The 21,858-nt window shown below is 37.2% G+C and overlaps 1 protein-coding gene across 1 annotated transcript in view; it reads right to left on the reverse strand.

Moving 5' to 3' along the window:
* Positions 1–21,858, reverse strand: part of CRACR2A (calcium release activated channel regulator 2A) — a 55,897-nt gene that overhangs the window by 25,882 nt on the left and 8,157 nt on the right. The window contains 7 exon segments of the mRNA XM_035545673.2: positions 1,410–1,481; positions 3,447–3,634; positions 6,454–6,549; positions 10,205–10,295; positions 14,823–14,969; positions 16,621–16,786; positions 18,978–19,089. Of these exon segments, the coding sequence (XP_035401566.1) occupies positions 1,410–1,481; positions 3,447–3,634; positions 6,454–6,549; positions 10,205–10,295; positions 14,823–14,969; positions 16,621–16,786; positions 18,978–19,089 (872 nt within the window).

Raw genomic sequence — 21,858 nt, forward strand, 5'->3', positions numbered from 1 at the left:
AAAAAAGGGTTACAATTGTCTGAACACAACTCCAAACTCTGAAGTCTTTCAATACACAAATGTTACAGAGAAAATTAGCTGGCTATATTTTTATGTAATTTTACAGATAAACATATTTGGTAAGAGTCTTCATTTTGGCAGTATTTCCATCACTTTAGAAATAACAGAGATTTTTATCAAGCTTCAAGTCTCCAGTGGCGAGGCTCCTGCCACAAAGCCAGCTTAGAACAGTTCATACTCTTGTTTCGTTTTACATTTTACTTATGGAAGGAGCTTGTCCCAGTTACCAAATTGCCAAAACAAAGAACGTCTCTCACATTTACTGTCTTCTACTGCCCTAAGAATAGGGCTTAAAAGCTAGATTGCCTTTTGTACCCATCTTACTACCTTTTGTTTCATTATCTTATGGTGAGATGACCTTGGCTGGTTGCCGGCTGCCCACCTAGGCAGTCTCTCACGCTCCTTCCTCAACAGGACAGGAGGAGGAGAGAATATGATGGAAAAGCTCATGGGTAGAGATAAAGGCAGGCAGAGCACTTACCAATTACTGTCACAGGCAAAAGAGACTCAACTTTGGGAAAACTATTCAAATTTATTACCACTTAAAAATAGAGTAGGATGGTAAGAAATGAAGAAAAAAATAAAAACACAGTCCCACACTCCCCCTTCTTCTCAGGTTGAAACTCACACCTCCATTCAAGACTCTTCTACTTCTTCCCAAGCACTTCACAGGGAATGACAGCAGGATAATGCGGTCAATCCACACCAGTTCCTCTCTGCTGCTCCTTCCTCCTCACACTTTTCCCTTGCAAGGTGGGGTCCCTCTCACAAGCTAGTCCTTCACAAACTCCTCCACTGTGGGTCCTGTCTATGGGCTACGGTCCTTCAAGAAAAGATTGCTCCAGCATGGGTTCTCCATCAGCTGCAGTTCCTGCTGGAAAATCTGCTCCTGCATGGGGCTCCTCTCCATTAGTCACTGATTCTGCAAGCAGCCTGCTCCTGTATAGGCTCTACATGGACTGTAGGGGAATCTCTGTTCTGAGGCCTGGAGCACTTCCTCCCCCTCTTTCTTCACTGACATTTTGTCTGCAGGATTGTTTCTCACACATATTTTTTCTCATTCCTCTCTCTACTGCTGCACAGTGTTTTGTGCCCTTTATTAAACATGCTTTCCAAGGGGTACCATCAGCTTGGCTACAGGGCTCAGCTGTGTCCTGCAGTAGGTCCACTAGAACTGGCTAAAAACAGCTGTGTCCATCAAAGGGAAGCCCCTGGCCTATTCTTACAGAGGCCACTCTGTAGATCCCATTGAGACACATAAACTGAATACATAACCTACTATCATTTCATCCCTTAATGTACATCTTTAGAATGATGTAAGAAGTTCTTGAAAGTAAGGTTTGCATTACCTTAAGAAATCCAGCTGTTTCAGAAGTCCTGACTTCTCCCTCTGTAAGGTTTCTGTCACACGGTATACTTCTCTGTAATGTAAAGAAATGTAGAAAATTTTTCTAACCATGGTAGCAAAATGGCTAAAAACAGCCATTGCTTCCCTCTAGGAGTATCCACATTTCAGACTTCAGCTTCTCCAAACCTGTAGACTTTTTTCTGTATGACTGGTTACTAATTTAAGAAAAGAAGTTTATTTAGCATAAGGCACACAGAATCACAGCTGCTTAAGTTAGCAAAGGTAGAAGTAGGGGTTCTTTTTAAAAAAGATAGAGGGTTTATAATTTCTTCATCCAAGGACCTTAATATATGTTGATACTGACACATCATTCAGAGAAGACCTACAGCTGAAATCCTTCTCATTCATGGCCACTGAAGACCATGCAACATTTTACATTTTATCCAAAATTAGAGTTTATCTTCCTGCTGGGACCACAGGTCATGCTCACGTCTCCAATCCCTAAAAGTTATTTTCAGTTCATGACTTAAATAGTTGTACAACCTTAAACATTGAATGCAGAATATCAGATATTTGTACTATATTTACACCATTTGCTTTAACTTCATGCAACGGTGTCTGGCCTTAAATGTATTCTGCTGTTCTGTGAAGTTCTTCCTGTGTGCAGTCTGAATATTACACCTGCTTCAACAACTCAGGTCTTACCAGACTGATACAGATGTTTAAAACAACACTGTGGGTACAGTTGAGTAGGGCTGAGATCTGGTTCCATAAACTACTATTGAGTCCAAAGTACTTTGCAAATGTTGTAGTAGTATTCAGCAGTCTGACCACTGGGCTGATTTCCTCTGTAGTTTTAAAACCAGATCATTCCATAGTCTTTGCTCTGGATCTGAAAATAGAGGCCTCAAAGAGGAAACAAACCGCCTTGAGGAGGAATATTTCTACTGCCTACTTCCAAATCACACATTAAATATGCAAACCTAAAAATAGGCTTCTAAACACAGTGCCAGTTTTTAAACAATCATTTGTCAACAACGTTCATCATTTATACCTTCAAGAAAAAATAAATTAGTGATAACTAACTAGAGTTTGGCACAATACTTAACAGAAAAAGAATATGACATTTGAAATATGCCAAATAGCCACAACTCTGAGTTACATAGTTAACTGATGAAATTTATTTCTTCTAGCAAGATATGCACACCACTGTACGTCATCCATATGCTCTCCACTGTCAACAAGAGAGTTTTACAGATCCCTGATCATTTTTGAAAAAACATTTTCTATTAGAAGGCCTCCAATGAACCCTTCTGCAAATTATAACTTCAATGTAATGTAATTTCCCCTTATGCAGAAGGCTGGAACAAGACAGGTTGATCTGTCACTTAAAGGCCATTTTTACCCTTCAAAATATGAATCATAAATATTTCTTCTTGAGAAATATTTTTACATTCAGCATCTGAGATCCAAAACATTTCAACAGAAAGATGGTTCTGGATCACCACAAAGCCTTGTGTGAGCTTTAATTTAGCAGCATAAGCTGCCTTTTATCTTGCTGGCCAAGCTCCTTGGTCAAAAATGATGTACTAGACTGGCTTTTGATGGACAGAAGAAGTACATCCTAGTTGTCTCATAGTCACAATATGTTTGGAGAAGTGAACTTCAGATGGATAGAGCTTTGAGGAGCATGGATTAATGTGCCACAACTAATTTTAATTTCACTGGTATTTCAAAACTAAAACATACTTTTAAAACTAGTTTAGATGATTTTTTTTTTAATTATTCTTAGCAACCTCAAAAAATGGGGGAATGAGGAGAACATTCACATTTTGAAGAAGCAACAAAAGATTCTGCAGAAGCCAGCATGCTACAACAAACAACATGTTGAGTTACATGGGGAAATATGACTAGAACTGGCTTTGTTGATGGTTTCTGCTTATAACACGAGTTCAAATCACAACACTGAGCACCCTGAGAAGGAAACTCACCGGCATGCCAAGCAAAAGCACTAGAACCACAGCAGTTGATGACTTACATTTCCTTTTCCTCGTGTAGCCTTGATGCTTCCTCCTGAAGAACCTGTAACTGTTGTTGAGCCAAGTGCAGATCATGAGAAGTTCTCACTAGGTCATCCAGCAGCTCCTGGTTAGTCAGCTTCAGCTTGGTGTTCTCTACTTTGGTTTCTTGTTTGCCACTGAGAAGTTCTGTACATTGTTGCTCCAACTGGGGTGGAAGAAAAGAGAAGAGAAAGTATTATAACTGACTGAGGCACTTTGGCTTTTCAATTCAAGTCTTAGAAGTTAGCTGAATAGGGAAGCTATTTCTGTCAAAACCAACATGTGAATGTAGTACATGTGGTGCTCTCCATAGAGACATAGTTATGCCATACTAAAACAAAACCATTCTACTCTATCCTTGAACTTCATCCATTTCAAAAATGCACCAGATCAAACTGCAAAAAGGTGTAATTAGCTGCTTATCAGAGCTGCAAATCCCTCCCCACCCCCTATTTATTTTAGGTGCAAATGAACAATGAAGCATTTATACAGTATTATACAGTTGGGGGTTGTTTTGTTCTTTATGCCTTTCTTAACAATCCTATCATTTGATTTGCGTTTTTGAATGCTTCTGAATGCTGATGTGTTCTTATGGACCTCTCACTCAGATTTCCAAGATTGAACTCCCATCAGCACAGAATTCATCATTTTAAGTGAGAAGCAAAGTAACTCTCCTGCACTTTCCTTGGCTCCCACCTACCTTCTTTACCTAATACAAGTCTCATTACCCTAGATGCTATGCTGGACATGCTCTGTCTCCAGTGCTTCCTTCTGTGTCACACATCTCTTTGGGAACACTAATGAGAATACCTTGTGCTGTGTCTAAGCTACGCAGTATGGGAGCAAGCTGACAATTCAAGATCATGGTAGCCAGCAAAAAGGCCTAGGGAAAGGAACCTTGGCCTCCAGAAGACCAGTCAGTATGGAATCAGATCAGTATTTCAGTCATGTCAGGCAGATGACCCTCAAAGGGAGCCTCCCTCTGGCTAAGTCAGCAGAAACAACACTGAATTCATCTGTAAGTTTCCTTTCACATTTTTGATAATCATTTCCACCACAGGAATAATTTAATTATATCGGGAGATTAAAAAAAAAAAAAAAAAAAAGAGAGAGAGATTTATTAATGTAGTTTGAAAAAAAAAAGTATATTCTCAAGAGGTTCTTTCATATAATCAGGCGTGGCAATTTTAAGTAAACCATGCTACCATTACCATTACTACCATTTAATTGTCAAAGTATATTTCCATGCAAGAGGAGGAGGTGAAAGTGACACAGTGCTTTCTGTATTAGGCAAACATTAGACAGGCAGAAGCTAACCTAGCACACATTGATATCTAGATGAATGAAGAGTAATATCAGAAAATGGTGGGGTTATAGTATTACAAAAGCAGATCTGAGGAAGGATGAGAGTCCACTTCAGAGGTGATTATTAGGAATTAGAAAAATACATGTAAAAAACACTGTCTATAACACTGAGTTAAGCATTCAGAGTAGGCAACTATAACAGAAAATAATCAAATAGTGATCATACAATAAGAAGTAGAGAATTCCATTTGTACAACATAGACTCCCTTTCCATAAAAATGTAATTTTTATAGTAATAGGAAGATCCTGTCCTTCCAAAGCACTTTTGCTGAGACTTAAGCAAATTCATAAGGGTGCAGAGGACATTATAAATAACAGAAATTACAAATAAAATTTACAAACTGTAATACTATCAATAATAATGCAATATATAGAAAAAAGAAACCATAAAATTAGATTAATAATAATAAAGAAAATAACACAGAATTGTTTTGTTTTCCAAGATATATAAGGTATATATAAGACAAAACTTTTTGATGTTTCATCCAGTGTTATGTGATTAGACCAGGCTTAAAACTGAGAAACTGAGTGTAAACATTTGAAGAGTTTCTGTGTTTTTATACCAATTAAGAACACAAACATATTAGACAACCACAGGAAAAGGCTTTTACAGAACTGCTGGTTGATAATTGAGCTTTAAACATTAAAAAAAAAAAAAAGGAGAATATTAAAATCATTACAAAATTACAATAAATATTTTCTTACAGTTTTTCAGTTAGCTTCAGACTGAAAATGCCTGATCTGTCCCCACATACATCTTCAAAGGACAGGTTATTCTGCTCTAGTGCTGCAATGTGGCAAATGTTTAAATGTTTGCTCATTTAAATTCCAGTGCTACCTCCTTTTCCCTTTTCTAATTTACTGACCTTGAAGGGGTTGAAGGGACTTTACAGCAAGTTTACACATGAAGAAATAGTCTGCTTTCCCAAGCAGGCCATGCATTTTAAGAAATAAAACACAACATGCTTTTAATAGGGGAACTTGACAAGCTGTTGTCATACAAGAGAACTAATGACAAGAACAGTGGGCTTGATTCTGTTTTCTTAAACACATCAACAAGCAGGCATGCCAGTGGCATTCAAGAAGATGCACTGCTGTAACTATTAGAGAGAGGTGTATCAGGCCCATTTGTTTAGAAGAGAGCATTTCAAGTGTGTAGTGCTGAATCCTCCCAAACAAGCAAGGAAACAGCTGGTACAAACTTTGAGTAAAGATACAAGATATAAGAGCCTATTCCTGAGCTGTCTGGGCATTAGCACATCGCAGGCAGATGAATCATGTTACATTTCATAAAACTAACCTAGTACCTGAGGAGAATACCTGGACCATTTTTTTTCCATTTTATTATATAAAAGGAAAACTGCTCTGCATATATAGGGTAACATTTTCCTAAGCATACACATAGAAATCTAGCTGTCATAACTCCATTTTTTAAATGCACTCAGGTAGCTACACTCATGACACAAAAGCAACAGAGGGTCACAGTTAGACAGAATCACATCACACCAGCTTATGTTTTTGGTACCTAAAATGGCACCTAAAGAAAAATCATATTAATAAATTAAAAAAAAATCATCTTTAAAAAAAAAAAAGATAAAAATTGAGGAAATCTGTTAATACCCTTTTCTGGTTTTGAACCAATTGTTCCAGTTCTTGTTCTTTCGACAAGAGCTTGCACTCCAGCTCTTGACTGTAGGACTGAAACCTCTCTGTGTCCTGCAAAATTCAAAGAGGAAACAAATTAATAGAACCGCACAATTTCATCAGCAGGAAGAAACATAAGGAATCAGCTGTGAAAATAATAGAAAAGCTTTTAGCAGTGAACATGACTAGCTACTGATATAACTCAATTTAAGGATGGTATCATACATAAAACTAGACTCTGAGCTTCTGCAAAGTGGTGGTGTTCAACAACTTTAATGTCTGCAGTTACTAGAGCAAGTGCTGACTGCACATGAATAGGCCTCAAGCCACTACAAAGTGGAAGCAGAACTCTTCTGTCTTTCTTGGACACTCAGAGCATATATCCATGAGACTTAGGAGCTTAGCCAACCTAAACCAATGAAGTTACAATATAGGTTCCCATCTCCAACAACACTTCTTCCTCTCCCACAGTAACATTCATGCTCATTCCTTACAACAGTGAGCTGTTTCAGGGAGCTAACCAAACAGGAGATTTAAAAACAAACAAAGAAACAAACAGAAGTGAGTAGCTTTCTATATTTTTGGTTTCCTGAACCAGACAACTGCTGATACAGGAGAGCGATGAAGGGATGAGAATAGAACCAACAGATACAGAACCAAGATGGACCTATTTAAATTGTTATGGAGCCATACTGTAGGTCAAATACAAGGTATCAGGACTGATACAGGAGATAAAGGCTATTGCTGCACAGCAACACAGGTTGAAGTAAAAGAAACATTAACTGCTACCTTTAAAATCTATCACTAACAACAATTTCTTTTGCCAATATTCCACTGATATAAGCAAGTGATCTGGGACTCAAGCGCTGCAACACATTTAGCAATTATATGAATCTGTCAACTGTTTTGCTATCTAATCATCTTGCAATCACTGTCAACTCCAAGTGCCAATCAGGATTACTCCTTCAGACACTTCTTAGCTGAGACAAATTATCAGGCCACCCCTGAGTAAAATGGGGTCCTAGGCAGTTCATATTAGCTCAGAATCTATCCTATTCTTCTACAGCATGCTTCTACTCCCTAAACTCCTCAGGAAGATGCCTCCAAATAAAAATTCCCACAAGAAGACAGTAAGCACAAGAGTGGTTCCAACATGCTGCTTTATTTTGCCCTTTAGCAGTACATATAAAAGGGTAATCAAATGCATGTAACTGGCTTCTTATGTGGAAGAATATATATACAAGTGAAAAAGACAGACTAACAGATCTTTATACAGATTTCAGTCAGCAGGGTACTAAGTATCTTAAATAGCTACAATTTGTGCTTATTTGTTATCCTAACAATTTCTTTAAACGTATTCTTCAAGAGATATTCTATATTCAAGCCATAATAATTCCCTTTTTAAATGGCATCAATGCATCTCTCCTGGCAGTAGAGTCTTTGTGAGACTTTGCATTAGAGAAATAACTTAACAATCAGATCTCCCCACATTAGTCATGTCAAAAAACAATACTTCTTGAGTGTCATACTGATACCAAGTCAGAAGAACATATAGTTCTCTCCCTTACAGAATAATAGAACCAAATTTGAAATATTTCACTATATAAGGAAGACTAGAAACTTTGTATGTCTAATGCTACCTTACTCTCTAAAGAATCAGTCTTATCTGTAGACCATACAGAATTGTATCCCAAGACAGGGGAAAGGGGGGCAAGATAACCTAGGCCTGAAAGACGTGCTTGTAAAAAACAGGTGAGGAATTCATGGTGTGCACATGTCTTTTGAAATCACTTAGTTTAGTATGCATGTCTAAGTTGGAACAACAAGATAAGAAAGAACAAGATGGTCTGAGCATATGCAACAACTAGGTTCAAGCAGCAAACATAGTGAGGAAGACTACTGACAACCACCAAAGATCACCAGTGCAAACAAATGTGCATGTCTCAGGAACATTTACATATTTTTACAAATTATGGGAAATAGTATGAATATGTTGATTATTCCTCTGACATCTAATTAATATGCATGTTCTAACTGTATATAACCCCTGTAACTTGGACGATTCAGCACGCACACGAGATGGAGCGATCTCCTGTGCGTCCAGTGCCACAATCAAAGAATGCCTGCTTTCTAAAACTCCAAACTGAGTATTAGAGAGTTTCTTTGACCGACTTTTACAGTATCTGGACAACCACTAGTGTGAAAGCTGACTAAGCCACTAGCGTGAACGTTGACTAAACTGTAAATAGCTTCAGTGGGAAGCTTTAATGGAACAGCTTGAAATAAACGGCTTTGCCTCAAAAATACAACTAATTAGGAGATCCAACAATCATTGCTTACAGAAAGAGTCTTTTTTTTTTTGGTTTGGTGGTGGTTTTTTTTGGGGGTGGGGTTGGGGGGTTGTTGGTTTTTATGTTTTAGAATTTTCAATACAACTTCAGTTATGGGGTGTTAATAGGGTATAAACCAATTCTTCCACCAGCAGGCTAAGTTGCAAATACTTGTTATTCTTCAATTGATATGCAAACTTTATATAAAGGTTTCATCTCATCCACCACTGAAAACTGCTCTCAACTTGGAATGTAAAAACTGAAGTTTATGAATCATGTTCTTGCCTTTGAGGCAAATAAAGACTTAGAAGACTTAGAAGATACTTTAGACAACTGATTAAGACACCTTTAGCTCTAACACAGTTTATGTCAGGGGAAAAAAAAACGAAAAAAAAAAAACCACTTTATACATTTGGACCACGAAAGGATTTCTATAGATATCATGTCTGATTGAGAATTGAGGTGATCTTTGCTGAATATCCACTAGTCTGGGCAACATTTTGAGTACCATAGGTTATATGAAAACATATATTGTTTTCATTGACACAAGTGCTTTCAAAAAAACAAAAAGGCATGAAACACTGGCTTACGATTGGTTGTCCCAGAGCTGCTGTGGAATCTTCATCGTTGGCATACTCGAAACTCAACTGGACAAGGCCCTGAGCAACCTGATCTAGTGTGAAAGTTAAGAGCAGCAGAGGTGCCCACCCAAATGATTCTTAGGTGACTGTTTCCTGCAGCGTATTGGAACTTCTTGTTAGTTTCCTTGTTCGAAGGGGGTGGGGAGAGGCGGGGAAGAAAAATCAAAAGAACAGATTATTAAAAGCAATAGGTGAGATTTAAAGTAGACTTTTCAGAAGAAAAGGGAATTCGATGTTAAGTGTTCTGGAGGAATTATGGCAGTGACAAAAGAATCTGACATAAGATTATCATGCAAACAGGTGTACTGGTTTCAGAAATTACCATTACTTGAATAGCTGTTGTTGCAGTTCAGTGAGAACTTATCCCCTCCACAAAAGCAGAGCTTGCAGAACTCAACAAGATTAGTGCTGCTGTGAACAACCTCAGAAAACATTTTTGCTAACTGTATCCAGCAGTTGGATCTGTAGAAGCATCGATAATACAATGAAGCAGTAGTTCCATTGACTTTCAAAAGAAAATCAGCTGCTACTGTATGCCAACCACTGAGCACAGTACACTGATGTTCCATTCATCAAAGTCATTCAGTTGGAAGCTGTGGAGCCTGGATCAGATCAAAAGCATCAGTAAGGCAAATGCTGTTTTTTATAACTCTGTTGTGAAACACATTTTGTGGGCTCTTATTCCACGCCCAGAATGAGTATTAAACCACTGGAAATAGGAGCAGAATTCAGGCCAAAGTAACAATAGACACTCACTTTCAAGAGAAACTCCTCTTTCTCCTTTTTGATTTGCTGTTCCATTTCTTCATAGAGATTTTGAATTTCTTCATCAAAAGCTGCAGTTTTTCTAACAAGAGATAAAAGTATACCGAATGTATGTAGCATTACTTTTACTTTTTACTTTTATTTTTTTTTACTTTTGTAGCATTACTTCAGGTTACGTCTCACAACTACCAAATAAGCCCTACACATTTTTGCCTTAACATAAGTCCCCAGAGAATGTACTGAGGGTAAGAATACAGTGTGGTGTTCATGTGCAGGAAAGATCACAGATCTAAAAAAAATAACCATCAATCAAACAAACAACAACAGCAACGACCAAAATCATGGGGGAAAAAAAGCTTCAACAGCTCAAAGGTTACATAAAATAAAAAAGCTACACAAAAAAACTACATAAAGCTACACATCTGATGTTTCCATATAAAGCAGCTGTTCATTATGCAGTTTTAATGACTACTGAATCTTAGATTTAAGGAATAGAACTCCCTAGTGACACTAATAACAATACCGGAGTCTAAGTTTGCCAGTTAAAAGCGTTTCCAATGCAACATCACTTTTTACTGTAGGACTGCGTTGTTCACCATTCAAGAGCATTAAATGAGGTACTTCTATCATGACTAAGAAGTTTTGGCTAGAATGGACTTCCTGAAAGTCCTTTTTGAAAGATGCCTTACTTCCTTTCTAAGAGCTTTGCAGAAACAATTTTTAAAGCTCAGCTAAAGAACAGACATAAGTATGCTATGCAAATATGTATCTGACAGTAGGAAAAAGGAAGGAAGGACAGAGCTCACTTTTCACCATATAATATTACAATCTCACTGCAGTTTGATAGATGAAGAATTACATCAAGTAGATGCTTCAGTTTGGACCAAAAGAATTAAATAAATAACTACTGAAAGGGCTGTTCCTTTGTTCTGTTGCTATGCTATGCTATGTTATTTTCATTAATCCAGAAACTGAAAACCATAAATCACTTTGCATCAAATTCAGGGCACACCCAAGAGTGATTTTTAATAGAGACTAATAGGATCTTTATATGACATTACTACATAGTTTCCCCTTATCCCTCTTGCTAGAGGTGTTCCTTCAGCAATCTGGAAAATGCATCCATTACAAATAAAGAAAAGAGCCTTCTAGGGCATTCACATTAACAAGAGCAATACAAAGAATATACAGTAGGAAAAAAAATAAAACATTAATTTTGTACTTTGGGGAACCTACTATACTTTTTGTACCTAACGCTTTACAAAGTCTGTATTTTCAATTATAAAAAGCTTGACTCACTTCTCACATAAAGCTGAAAAAATTCAAAGCAAACTGGAAAAAACTTACCTAGGCTAAAAGAAGTGAGAAACTTCATAAACAAGTCTTTCTTTCCCCCTTTCAAATATCACAACACTTGACATTGCCAGCTTGCAATTTTTAGTAACAGATAGAAATGAGGGTGGAAGGTGTTTTCTCAGGATTTACAGCAGCAATAAATGTATATTAACCCATACCAATTTGAAAAAAGAAAAAGAGAAAATTTGCTGTCATCTACATTTGTGTAAACTCAGACTAGATGAGAAAAGCAGCCCGGATGATGGCCTCTTCATGTGACTGCAATGCTTCAAACAGGGAGTGCTGGAAAATCCAGACAATTTATTGTTTTACTTCCCTGTTCTGATCATGTTCTGATCTCAAATTTTATTTTCTTTAAAATAAGAAAATGCCTCATAATAGCATTTTTCAATGACATAAAATTACACATATTCATAAAAGTTATTTAGAAAGGTATGGTAGACATGCTAAGATCATAATTTAAAAGATCGTATTCATGCAATCACTTTGATCAGAACTAGATTGACTATGTAATGAAAAACCCTGTAACTTTGCACAGGCAGAACATACTGCTTAGAAGTCAGTATGTCCATGACAGCAATAAATACTTTCTTTGCTTCTGTGTGACAGGGAGAATAACTTTAGTCCCATATTAATAAACTGCTGAAATCCTCTCGTGTTTTGAAGCATAGTTTTTGGCAGCACCATGAAAACCGAAGTCACAAAAGTATTTAGGAACAAGATGTTTTTATTTATGAGAAGGCAAGGATAGAGAAAGGGACAAAGGTGGATATGAAAAAGGAAAGTAGGGTGGATAAATGGCTAAGTCAAGAGTAAGCAATATGATGGTCATTATACTTATCTGGACAAGCCCTGTGTCTGTTTATCATAGACTATCCTATCATCTTATTACATCCCATTTCTAAATATTCTCTGTGGAAACTCAACATCTATTCCATGTAGGCGTTAATCATTAGCACACCTAAAGCTAAACTAACCAGAAAGAAGGAGGAGATCTGCATCTGGAAAGACTCAAGGTCTGAGCTGATGACTGGAGGTACAGGGACTAGGGTCCTGACATGGGCATTAGATGGACATGAAAAGCCCTTTGCTTCAAGGATCTGTGGTTGTTACAATGATTGTAATCATGAGTGAGCAAATTAACACGTTGTGGTAGCAAACATCAGTCAACGCGAACAGGGCAGTGAGCAGAAGGAGACTCACATCTGGAAAGATCCAAGGGCTGAGCAATGGGTAAGGGGCCCAGGATGCAGGCATGGACATTAGGTGGACCTAAGGATCGTGCTACTATTAAAAGGATATGTGGATGCAGGCTTGTTTCTGAATAAAATCAGTGTGGGGGAGGGCAGCATGTGTGTATATTGTCACTAGGAAAATTTACTCCTGATCGGGAGGGGAGAAACATCCTTCATGTTTATGTGAATGCTGCTTGTGTTTACGGGGGTGCCAGTAGAGGCACTGCTCTCCAATCAGTATTAGTCTGTGTAACCCCCATGTGTGTATCTGCACATGTGTTTATTGAGGACATATATACTCAGCCTCACTACCGGCTGGACCTACAAATGGGAACAGCAGCAGTGTACTTTATCTACTTGACCAGAACAGGGTAAATAACCTGGGTCTCTTAGATTCAGGTCCCCATAACATGAATAGAAATATGCACGTGTGAAAGCTCCAGAAGAAAAGACAAAATCCAAGGAAAGAAGAATGGCATATGTTGATAGCATAGATTGGCAGTGCGTAAAGATCCCAGTACATGCACGTGAAGGTTCTCAGAAAACCCAGCTCAGAAAAAAAGAAATAAGTCTAAGACAAAAGCACAGCCTACATCTAGGAGAGAAGACAAAAGGCTGAGAGTAAACTGCAGTATTGCTTAATGACACACAGAGCTGAGGCAGGTAGGAAAAATGAAAGTCCATATTCATTCTCAACTTCCAAAGGGTGCTTATTGTCACCAAGCACAACACAAGAGAGATGATGAGACCTCAATAACCAGCATCTCTTATCTTCTGTGTCCCCATAGTAAATCCTGACCATTCTATGCAGACTTTGTGCTTAGAAATATGTGGGTATAAAAAAAAAATCCCCTTCTGTATGGTCTTATCTTGAGCTTTGCTCTTATTTGTGCTTTTTTTTTTCTTTCCCCCAAGAGAGGTTATTCATACCCACTGTTATCTAAGACAGCACTACTACTGTGACAGATCTGACTCCTTCCAGCTATTCATTACAAACAAAGCAAGGATTTATGTGCTGACATCAGAGGTGTTATCAGGAGCAATAGGAAGAAGAAATTAATGCAAAACTGTTTTTACTACAAAGACATAAAGATCCAATGCATTTTTAAGGTAGAGATTTCATGTAAGTCAGAAAAGTCATGTGATGCTAATGCTCCATGCACTGCACCTCTGTGATGGTTGCTGCTACTAGATAGAAATATTGATTTATTCAGCTCCCAAACAAACACAGACAAGATTCTAGAAAACAAAAACAAACAAAAAAAGAAACAAAAACTACCACATTTGATCATTAATAATCTGTAGGCTAAGACAGACAACACAACTCTCACTATGCTGTTTCCAACAGACAAGGTGTCTCATGGCTTAAAAATCACGCTTGAAAATTCTGCAATCAATATCAACTAGTTTGTCTTCAATGGCCATGTGTTTTTCCTTTTTCTTCCTTCAGAAGCCTTGTCACATTCTCAATATAACAAAAAGAGTGATGAAATTTTCAACAAGTATATTTGCCTGTATTGCTCAATGCTTATAAATATATTATGTTCTAATACCGCTAATATACAAATGTTGGACAACTTTATCTCAACATATTTTTCAAACAATGATATTGTGAATGAAAAAAGATACTGTGTACAATATCTGCTGGTCTGAAGATTGCTCTCTCTATGAATCTAAAATATTATTGCACTGAAATTTAACAGAGCAGACAGAAAAGCTACTGGAAGCACAGCCTATACTGCTCTGGTTCATACCATATCCCACAAAAGTATTAAAACAATTCAGAAAGTGTAAGAGCTTCCAGATCTTTCTAGAACAGGAAAAGAAAAGCTAATTTCAGATAGTTCTGCAGTATGTATAATTTTACTCTTCACAACTAATAAAACTTCATGTTACAGGATCTCTTGTGATTATAGCACTCAGTTCTCCTCTGAAATACTTCACTTATTTCAAAGGCTTAAATGTAGGTAGGCTAGATGTAATACTACACAAACTGACCAAGAAAGAAAAGCACTAACTTTTTTAGAGCCCATTCCAACTCATTCTTTTCATTATCTGCATCCTGGAGCTGGGAAAAAATTCTGGCCAGGAACTCTTCAAAACTGGAAAGTAAGTGAGATTCATCTTTTCTCAGCTGCAACCAAAGCTGCTTCACATCACTTTCACTGAAACAAAAGATTATAAAAGACTGCTATAAGAGAACATTCCTCAGTCTACAGTAAATGTTTGCCGCGTCCTAGTAACAGAATGTCGGCTTCAAGGCATTACTAGTCAGAACACAAGGCTAATTAAAAACAAGGGCTGTTTAAACAGACTCAGATTGAAAAAGGATGAGGTAGGTGGGTAATGATAGCAATCACTTTTATTCTAAAATATTGATCATAACATCAGGTCATGCATGACTGCAAGGAATCACAGAAATTGCTTGTTTGTTGGGTGCCTTGTTAGACACTTCATCTAACCAGAAATGGAGAAGAAAGGAGATAAATATCTCATCTGTCTCCTGTGATTAGTACCATCCTATCACTTTTATTAGAAGCAGAGAATTTTCCACCAATCCAGTAGGCAAGGGACAGTGGAAAAGCTAATCAAAAACATTTAGGCAAGGGACAGTGGAAAAGCTAATCAAAAACATTTTCTCATGACAAATGAATGAAACTCAGGCTCCTAAGTTACTAAGGTACTATAAATTGCATTTGTAGTGTCTTCTTTCATTTTTACTTCATTTTAATTCCATGGTAGGTCTGCTAAAAAAAAAATAATAAAAATAAAAATAAAATCAGAACACATCTTAAAAATTTTGAATGAAAGATTTTCAAAAAAATGTTTTCCTTCTGTAACCATTCTGGAGGGGGGGTGGGGGGGGAAGAATGTTCTACTGTGAATGATACATTTTTTTAAACACTTTGCTGAAATTTCCCTGAATAACTTCTTTTGATTGTTTCTTCCTGACTAGTTCTCTTCCACATGCACAGTTAGGCTGAACCTAGACAGCTATGAGTGCTATATTTAAAGGACAAAATGAGGATGAGCATAGAAAAAGTACATAACAATCTCTTCATATTGAAAGCCTTTCAGGATGACTGCCAATCAGCTCTTTCCTATAACAGGCAGTCAAGTGAACAAAAGCACTGATAAGCATTTCTATTTCATGATAAGGATCACTGATACATCTCTTAGACATTTTTATTATCTGTCCAGATTCTCTCCAATTTTTGTCCCTGTGCTTTCTTTGATATAGTACATTGATTGTGATTAACCAATGAACATCAGACCAATGCACAAGAAATTCTTTCGGCAGTGGATGTTTTTGGATTCTTTGTTTCAGAGGACATCATCCTGGTCCTGGAAGAGGTAAGTGTCATCATAACAATCACAATATGCAAATAAATGCAGAGCAGAGCAAACATTCTTGCTTATGGTTAACTGGTGCACTTTAAACACATTCCTTATCAAAACAACAACAACAAAAAAAGTCACCATTCACTGTTTTTTTTTTGAAATCAGTAGCACCTGTGAATTCTCAAACAACACACTAGTAATTATCTATTTTCAAAATCCATGGTATGTCGGTATAGTTTTCACATGGAACAGACATGTTTCACATGACTGCAATGCAATAGCTTTGCTCTTGGAAATTTTGGGCTGAATTTCATTTTATCCTTTCTAATGGCTAAGAAAAATAATTTTTAAAGAGTCACCATGTTAATGAAAGGCCTTATTTCTCATCATTCCTCTTGAGTTCCATTAAAGTCAAACCACAGAGTTGAATCATAAAAGATTGTGTAATCTATTACTATTGCTGGGAAAACTCACTCCTCCAAGACCTTTTTTGCTCCAAGACGATCCATCAGATTTGAGAACTGGAATTCCTCATCATCATCATCTCTCACAGTCTCTTCACTTTTAGGTAGGCAGGCTGTTTCAGCTTCTGATTGTTGCATTTCTTTATTTAAAGCAATCTGCCCCAAAAGAAACTGGCCTAAGATTTAAAAATTGCATAGGTTATAAGTTTAGCATTTTCAGAAATCACTATAAGAAGTAATGTCATTGAAGAACATAACAAAGATCAAATTAAACAGTAAATATAATTTTTGAGGAAGGAAAACCCACTTGTTTACGAGCAAAGGGAGTATCATGAAACAACTAAATCATGAGGCCTGACATGAGGATACCTGAGGTCTGTGCCTGGTTTTGCCCTCAAAATTCACAAACACACTGAAAAAGTTCAGACTTCCATAAACAAAAGACATAAACTGTGGCAACAAGCACTTTATAGGTGTTGTGGTCTCCTGGATATGCTTAAAATTTCTTAATATGCTTCAAATTTCTGCTTGTAACTGCATATCAAAGCTAGATTTTTCTTCATGCTCATTTTTCCCCCATTTGACTCACATGTATTTTAATTCCTCTAGACTTCACCCCTACAACCTTTTCTTCCACCTATTCAGGATATTTCTATTAATAATAGCAAGATTCAGGTATTCCTGACTATTGGCACCACATCATAATCACAAGGGACTTGCATGAAAGTCATGAGACTTTCTCATCAATTATTCACCATCCAGCAACACATCATGTTGAGACAAGGAACAAGATAAAGGATGTTGAATATATAGGTCTTAGCTAACACAATTGTATGTTAATGACCCCAAAGATAAGGGAGTAAAAGACTGTATGCATAAGATAATGGAACCAGCAAGAACTGGCTTGACTGCTGAAGTCTTTCAAAGAAAGGAAAGGTCAGAAGTTTAGCAGCAAGGAAGACTTCTGGCCTTCATTAAAAGACCACCGTAGTATGCCGGATGACCACCCAAGGACTCCAGTACGTATGCGAAAAGGTGTGGGAAGCTATGTTAATGATTATTCGCATACCTGATGAATATGCAAGAGACTTACAGGAAATGAAATGAATATGCATATATCCCACTAATATAAACACACTGCCAGTAAGCCTTGGTGTATGTGTGGGTTGGGTGGAGCAATCTTACACACACCTGGTGCCGTAAAAAAGAATACCTGCTTAATAACTTTGGTTATTGAGTTTTCACTGCATCAGTGTTATCTTGGATTTGCTCTAGTAAGGGCAAATACTAGAGAAGAACACTATAGAAGAATTGATTACAAGAAATAACCATGGTTTGACAAATGAGTTGCTTCAGTTTAAATTAAACATGCGTTTAAGCAAGAATACATATTACTGAAGTCAGCTGGGTTGAAAGGCTCAAGTAAATTAACAAACTGTGAAACAGTCTAAATTCTTTTCTCAAAGTGGGAGGGTGTGGAGGGAATAGTATGTAGAAAAGTACTCTGGATCCAGCGTATCGATCTCAAAAAGTAGGGAAACTGGGACCCTACAATGAATACATTAAAAAAAAATGCTAGCCACATCTTGGAGATAAAGAGGGTAGATATAAAAACAAGAGAGTGAAAAATCTTAAGAACTGCAAAGACTACTAAAAAAGAAAGAAAGAAAGAAAGAAAGAAAGAAAGAAAGAAAGGAAGAAAGAAAGAAAGAAAAGGAAAAGGTTTTTTTCTTTTGTAGCTTTTTGTTTTGTACCTTCTGCTACATTCATAAAAAGAAAACTAGGAAGACAAGAAGTATAGTAGCTGTTCATCAAGCGTCATGTGTTATATGTGTTATATTATATGATGTTCATCCACCCAAGGACTCCAGTACGCATGCAAATAGGGGTGGGAACCTATGTTAATGATTCTTCAGAGACCTGATGAACCTATGTTAATGATTATTTACATACCTGATGAATATGCAAAAGACTTACAGGAAATGAAATGAATATGCATATATCCCACTAATAGAAGCACACTGCCAGTAACCCTTAGTGCGTGTGTTAGGTGGAGAGATCCCACACACACCCGGCGCCGTAACAAAGAATACCTGCTTAATAACTTTGGTTATTGAGTTTTCACTGTGTCACTGTGCCATGACTTCCCATCTTACACAGGAGAGAAACACCCTGGAGCCCTTTGATGAGAATGAACTTCTGTAGACATCTTATAGACATCGTTTGACCACTTCTTCATATATCTGCTGTATCTGGGGAACAGTTTCCCTGTGTGCATCATAAGTGTACTGTTAGGATAAAAGATTCAAGTGGAGAGTAAAGAACCCGAATAAGAGTCTATATAGGAGACATGCTTTCCAAACTCACTGAATCCTGTGGTGAACTCCTTTGGGGTAAGTGAGCCATTGCCATCCGCATCCAACATAACAAAAACTTTTTCAAGCTCTTCCAGGCTAAGAGGTAACTCAGGATACAGTCTCTGAAATGACAAAACATGCTGCAACTTCACTCACTATCACAGGATAAGAATGGAAGCTATAAACAAGACAAAAATCCCTGTAATATAGGCCTTTTCTTTTTTTTTTTTTTACCCAGAAGGAAAATTCAAATACATCTCAAAGGCTGAAACAACATTAACTTTGGCAGGTATGCTCTTACGACTTCATGATTTGCCTTTATGAATTCTTTACAACAAAAAAGTGAGAACAAGCAAGCCCAGAGAAGGGTGACGAAGCTGGTGAGCGGTCTGGAGAACAAGTCTTACGAGGAGTGGCTGAGGGAGCTGGGATTGTTCAGCCTGGAGAAGAGGAGGCTCAGGGGCGACCTTATTGCACTCTACAGGTACCTTAAAGGAGGCTGTAGCGAGGTGGGGGTTGGTCTATTCTCCCACATGCCTGGTGACAGGATGAAGGGGAATGGGCTAAAGTTGTGCCAGGGGAGGTTTAGGTTGGATATTAGGAAGAACTTCTTTACTGAAAGGGTTGTTAGGCATTGGAATAGGCTGCTCAGGGAAGTGGTTCAGTCACCATCCTTGGAGGTCTTTAAAAGACATTTAGATTTAAAGCTTAGTGATATGGTTTAATGGAGGACTTGTTAGTGTTAGGTCAGAGGTTGAACTAGATGATCTTGGAGGTCTCTTCCAACCTAGATGATTCTGTGATTCTGTGACTCTCCTTGTGAAACGTATTCCTATCTCACAGGGAAGAATTAGGACTTAAAGTGGAGTCTCAGCAACCTCATGAAATGCCCTGACTATCATGCACCTGGGCAAACCTGCCAGAAGAGCTGAATGCCTGTTTACATATCATGGTGTCAGGCAAGAGACTCTCTGACCAAGAACATTAGAGAAAGAATAGTGTCCTAATTAAAGCTGCTTTAAAAAGTATAAATAAATAAACAAACAAACAAAAAAAAAAAAACAAAGCAAAAAAGCTACAGAAGGAAAAAACCTGCTGCTCCTGTAATCACTTTGTTTACCATCTGTCTATTCCTTCAATAGAGCATGCTCATACCAAAGAAGATGAAACTTCATTATACCACCTTCAAAAAATCACCTATTTTTCCTGAGAATCTAAAGACAGGAAGAAAACAAAAACAAAAACAAAACAAAACAAACAAACACACAAAAAACACCTTTTACTTTAAATTTGGCCCAACTGGTCTATCTTAGGGCTAACATAACGGTTCTACTGGACATCTTTTAAAAGCATAGACAAATAGACTGACAGAAATAGGAGGAAATTGGAGTGGCATACAACTACAATCCCTACAACTACAATAGCAAGGATTTGCACTGGAAGGCAGCACTAGGAAGAATAAAAACTTTCCTTAGCTTGGAAAGCAATATAAACTGGTGAAGTCATCTACTTTGTTAGTATTTTAATTTCTTCCCTGAACTCCTATAGTATATACAATATATTAAAATTGCAAGTTGATAAAATTAATCAGAGCAAAAGTCCTACTCTGTTCCACTGTGGAAAGGGCTTTAGGCACAAAGAAAGTGTCTCCTTTAACCCAAGAACAACAGAAACTGTTATCCAAGGTAACAGGCCATGCAGTCAAGGTAAGGGATGGTTGTGTTCTTTAACTAGGTCTTCCCTGTCTGCAATGAAGGGTTTATGGTATAGATTATAAACCTGTACAAGCTGAAGTAAAGAGCAGTAAAAGAAATTCCAACGTGATTCTGAGAAGGTAAAGCAACAGATCTTCTAAAGCACAGAACTTAATCAAAGATACACCTGACTTCTCAACAGTTTATTGTATAAACACACCCATCTTCACAAAGCTTTAGACTTTTATCACTTCGGTCTAAATGGAAAATTAAAACTTAGCTTCTTCTGTAAAATCCTAACAACCTACTTGGCACTGATGAGGGTGGTGTTTCAGACTAATTACTCTTTTAACTCTCAGAAAGAACAGAAACTCAGCTCCTATTACCAGATCTTTAGGACCTGATAAATGAGTGCTTCTTGAGAGCTGTCTGTCCTCTACTGTTAACTACAAGGAAGATGCCACAATGAGAAAGCTGTCCAAATCTCCAATTAATCATTTTTTTTTTAATTACTGGAACTAATGTATAAAACTTTGGCTTATATTTTTTATTCACTGTTACTATATCACTGTAAAGTCAAACGGAGATGGGCCTCAATGCAGCTTTTTGTCAATGGAATTGCATTGATTTCATCTGATTTACTCCTGATTTACTAAGGTGTTGAATGGTACAATGATAATCCCAGTATCTTCAAAAGGTCTGTACTTGTAGCTTTATATTTAATTGGATCATCAGAAAATAAAAGCAAACGAAGAAAAATCATTTCAAATGTTCTGAGCATCCATACTTCTGTATTTAAATGAACCAGACACATACACACAGAGGTTGTCAGATACAGAGTAAACAAAAAATCAGGGTGAAATAAAAGAAATACACTGTATCCGTTCTTTTCAACCCTTTTTCTGTTGCACCTTTTGCAACATCTGTTTTAGAACCTGCAAGTACAAATTTCTCCACAATCCAAGCATAAAACCCAGAATCAAAGAAAGGTCTTTACAGTCCTTGCAAAAACAGACATTAAAACTTTATGTATATATAAGGGTATTTTACTAGGTGAAAATATATGCCATTCAGTTTTGGAAAGACAATAAAATGAGAATAAAATAAAGGAAGTTCTCTGTGGATTGGGATTTACCAAAATTACCCCTAAAAACATAGTTGTTACTTTGCATTCAGTTACTTCAATGAGATAATATA

Source organism: Cygnus atratus, chromosome 1 (genome assembly GCF_013377495.2).
Source record: "Cygnus atratus isolate AKBS03 ecotype Queensland, Australia chromosome 1, CAtr_DNAZoo_HiC_assembly, whole genome shotgun sequence".
In the NCBI taxonomy this organism is placed as follows: domain Eukaryota; kingdom Metazoa; phylum Chordata; class Aves; order Anseriformes; family Anatidae; genus Cygnus; species Cygnus atratus.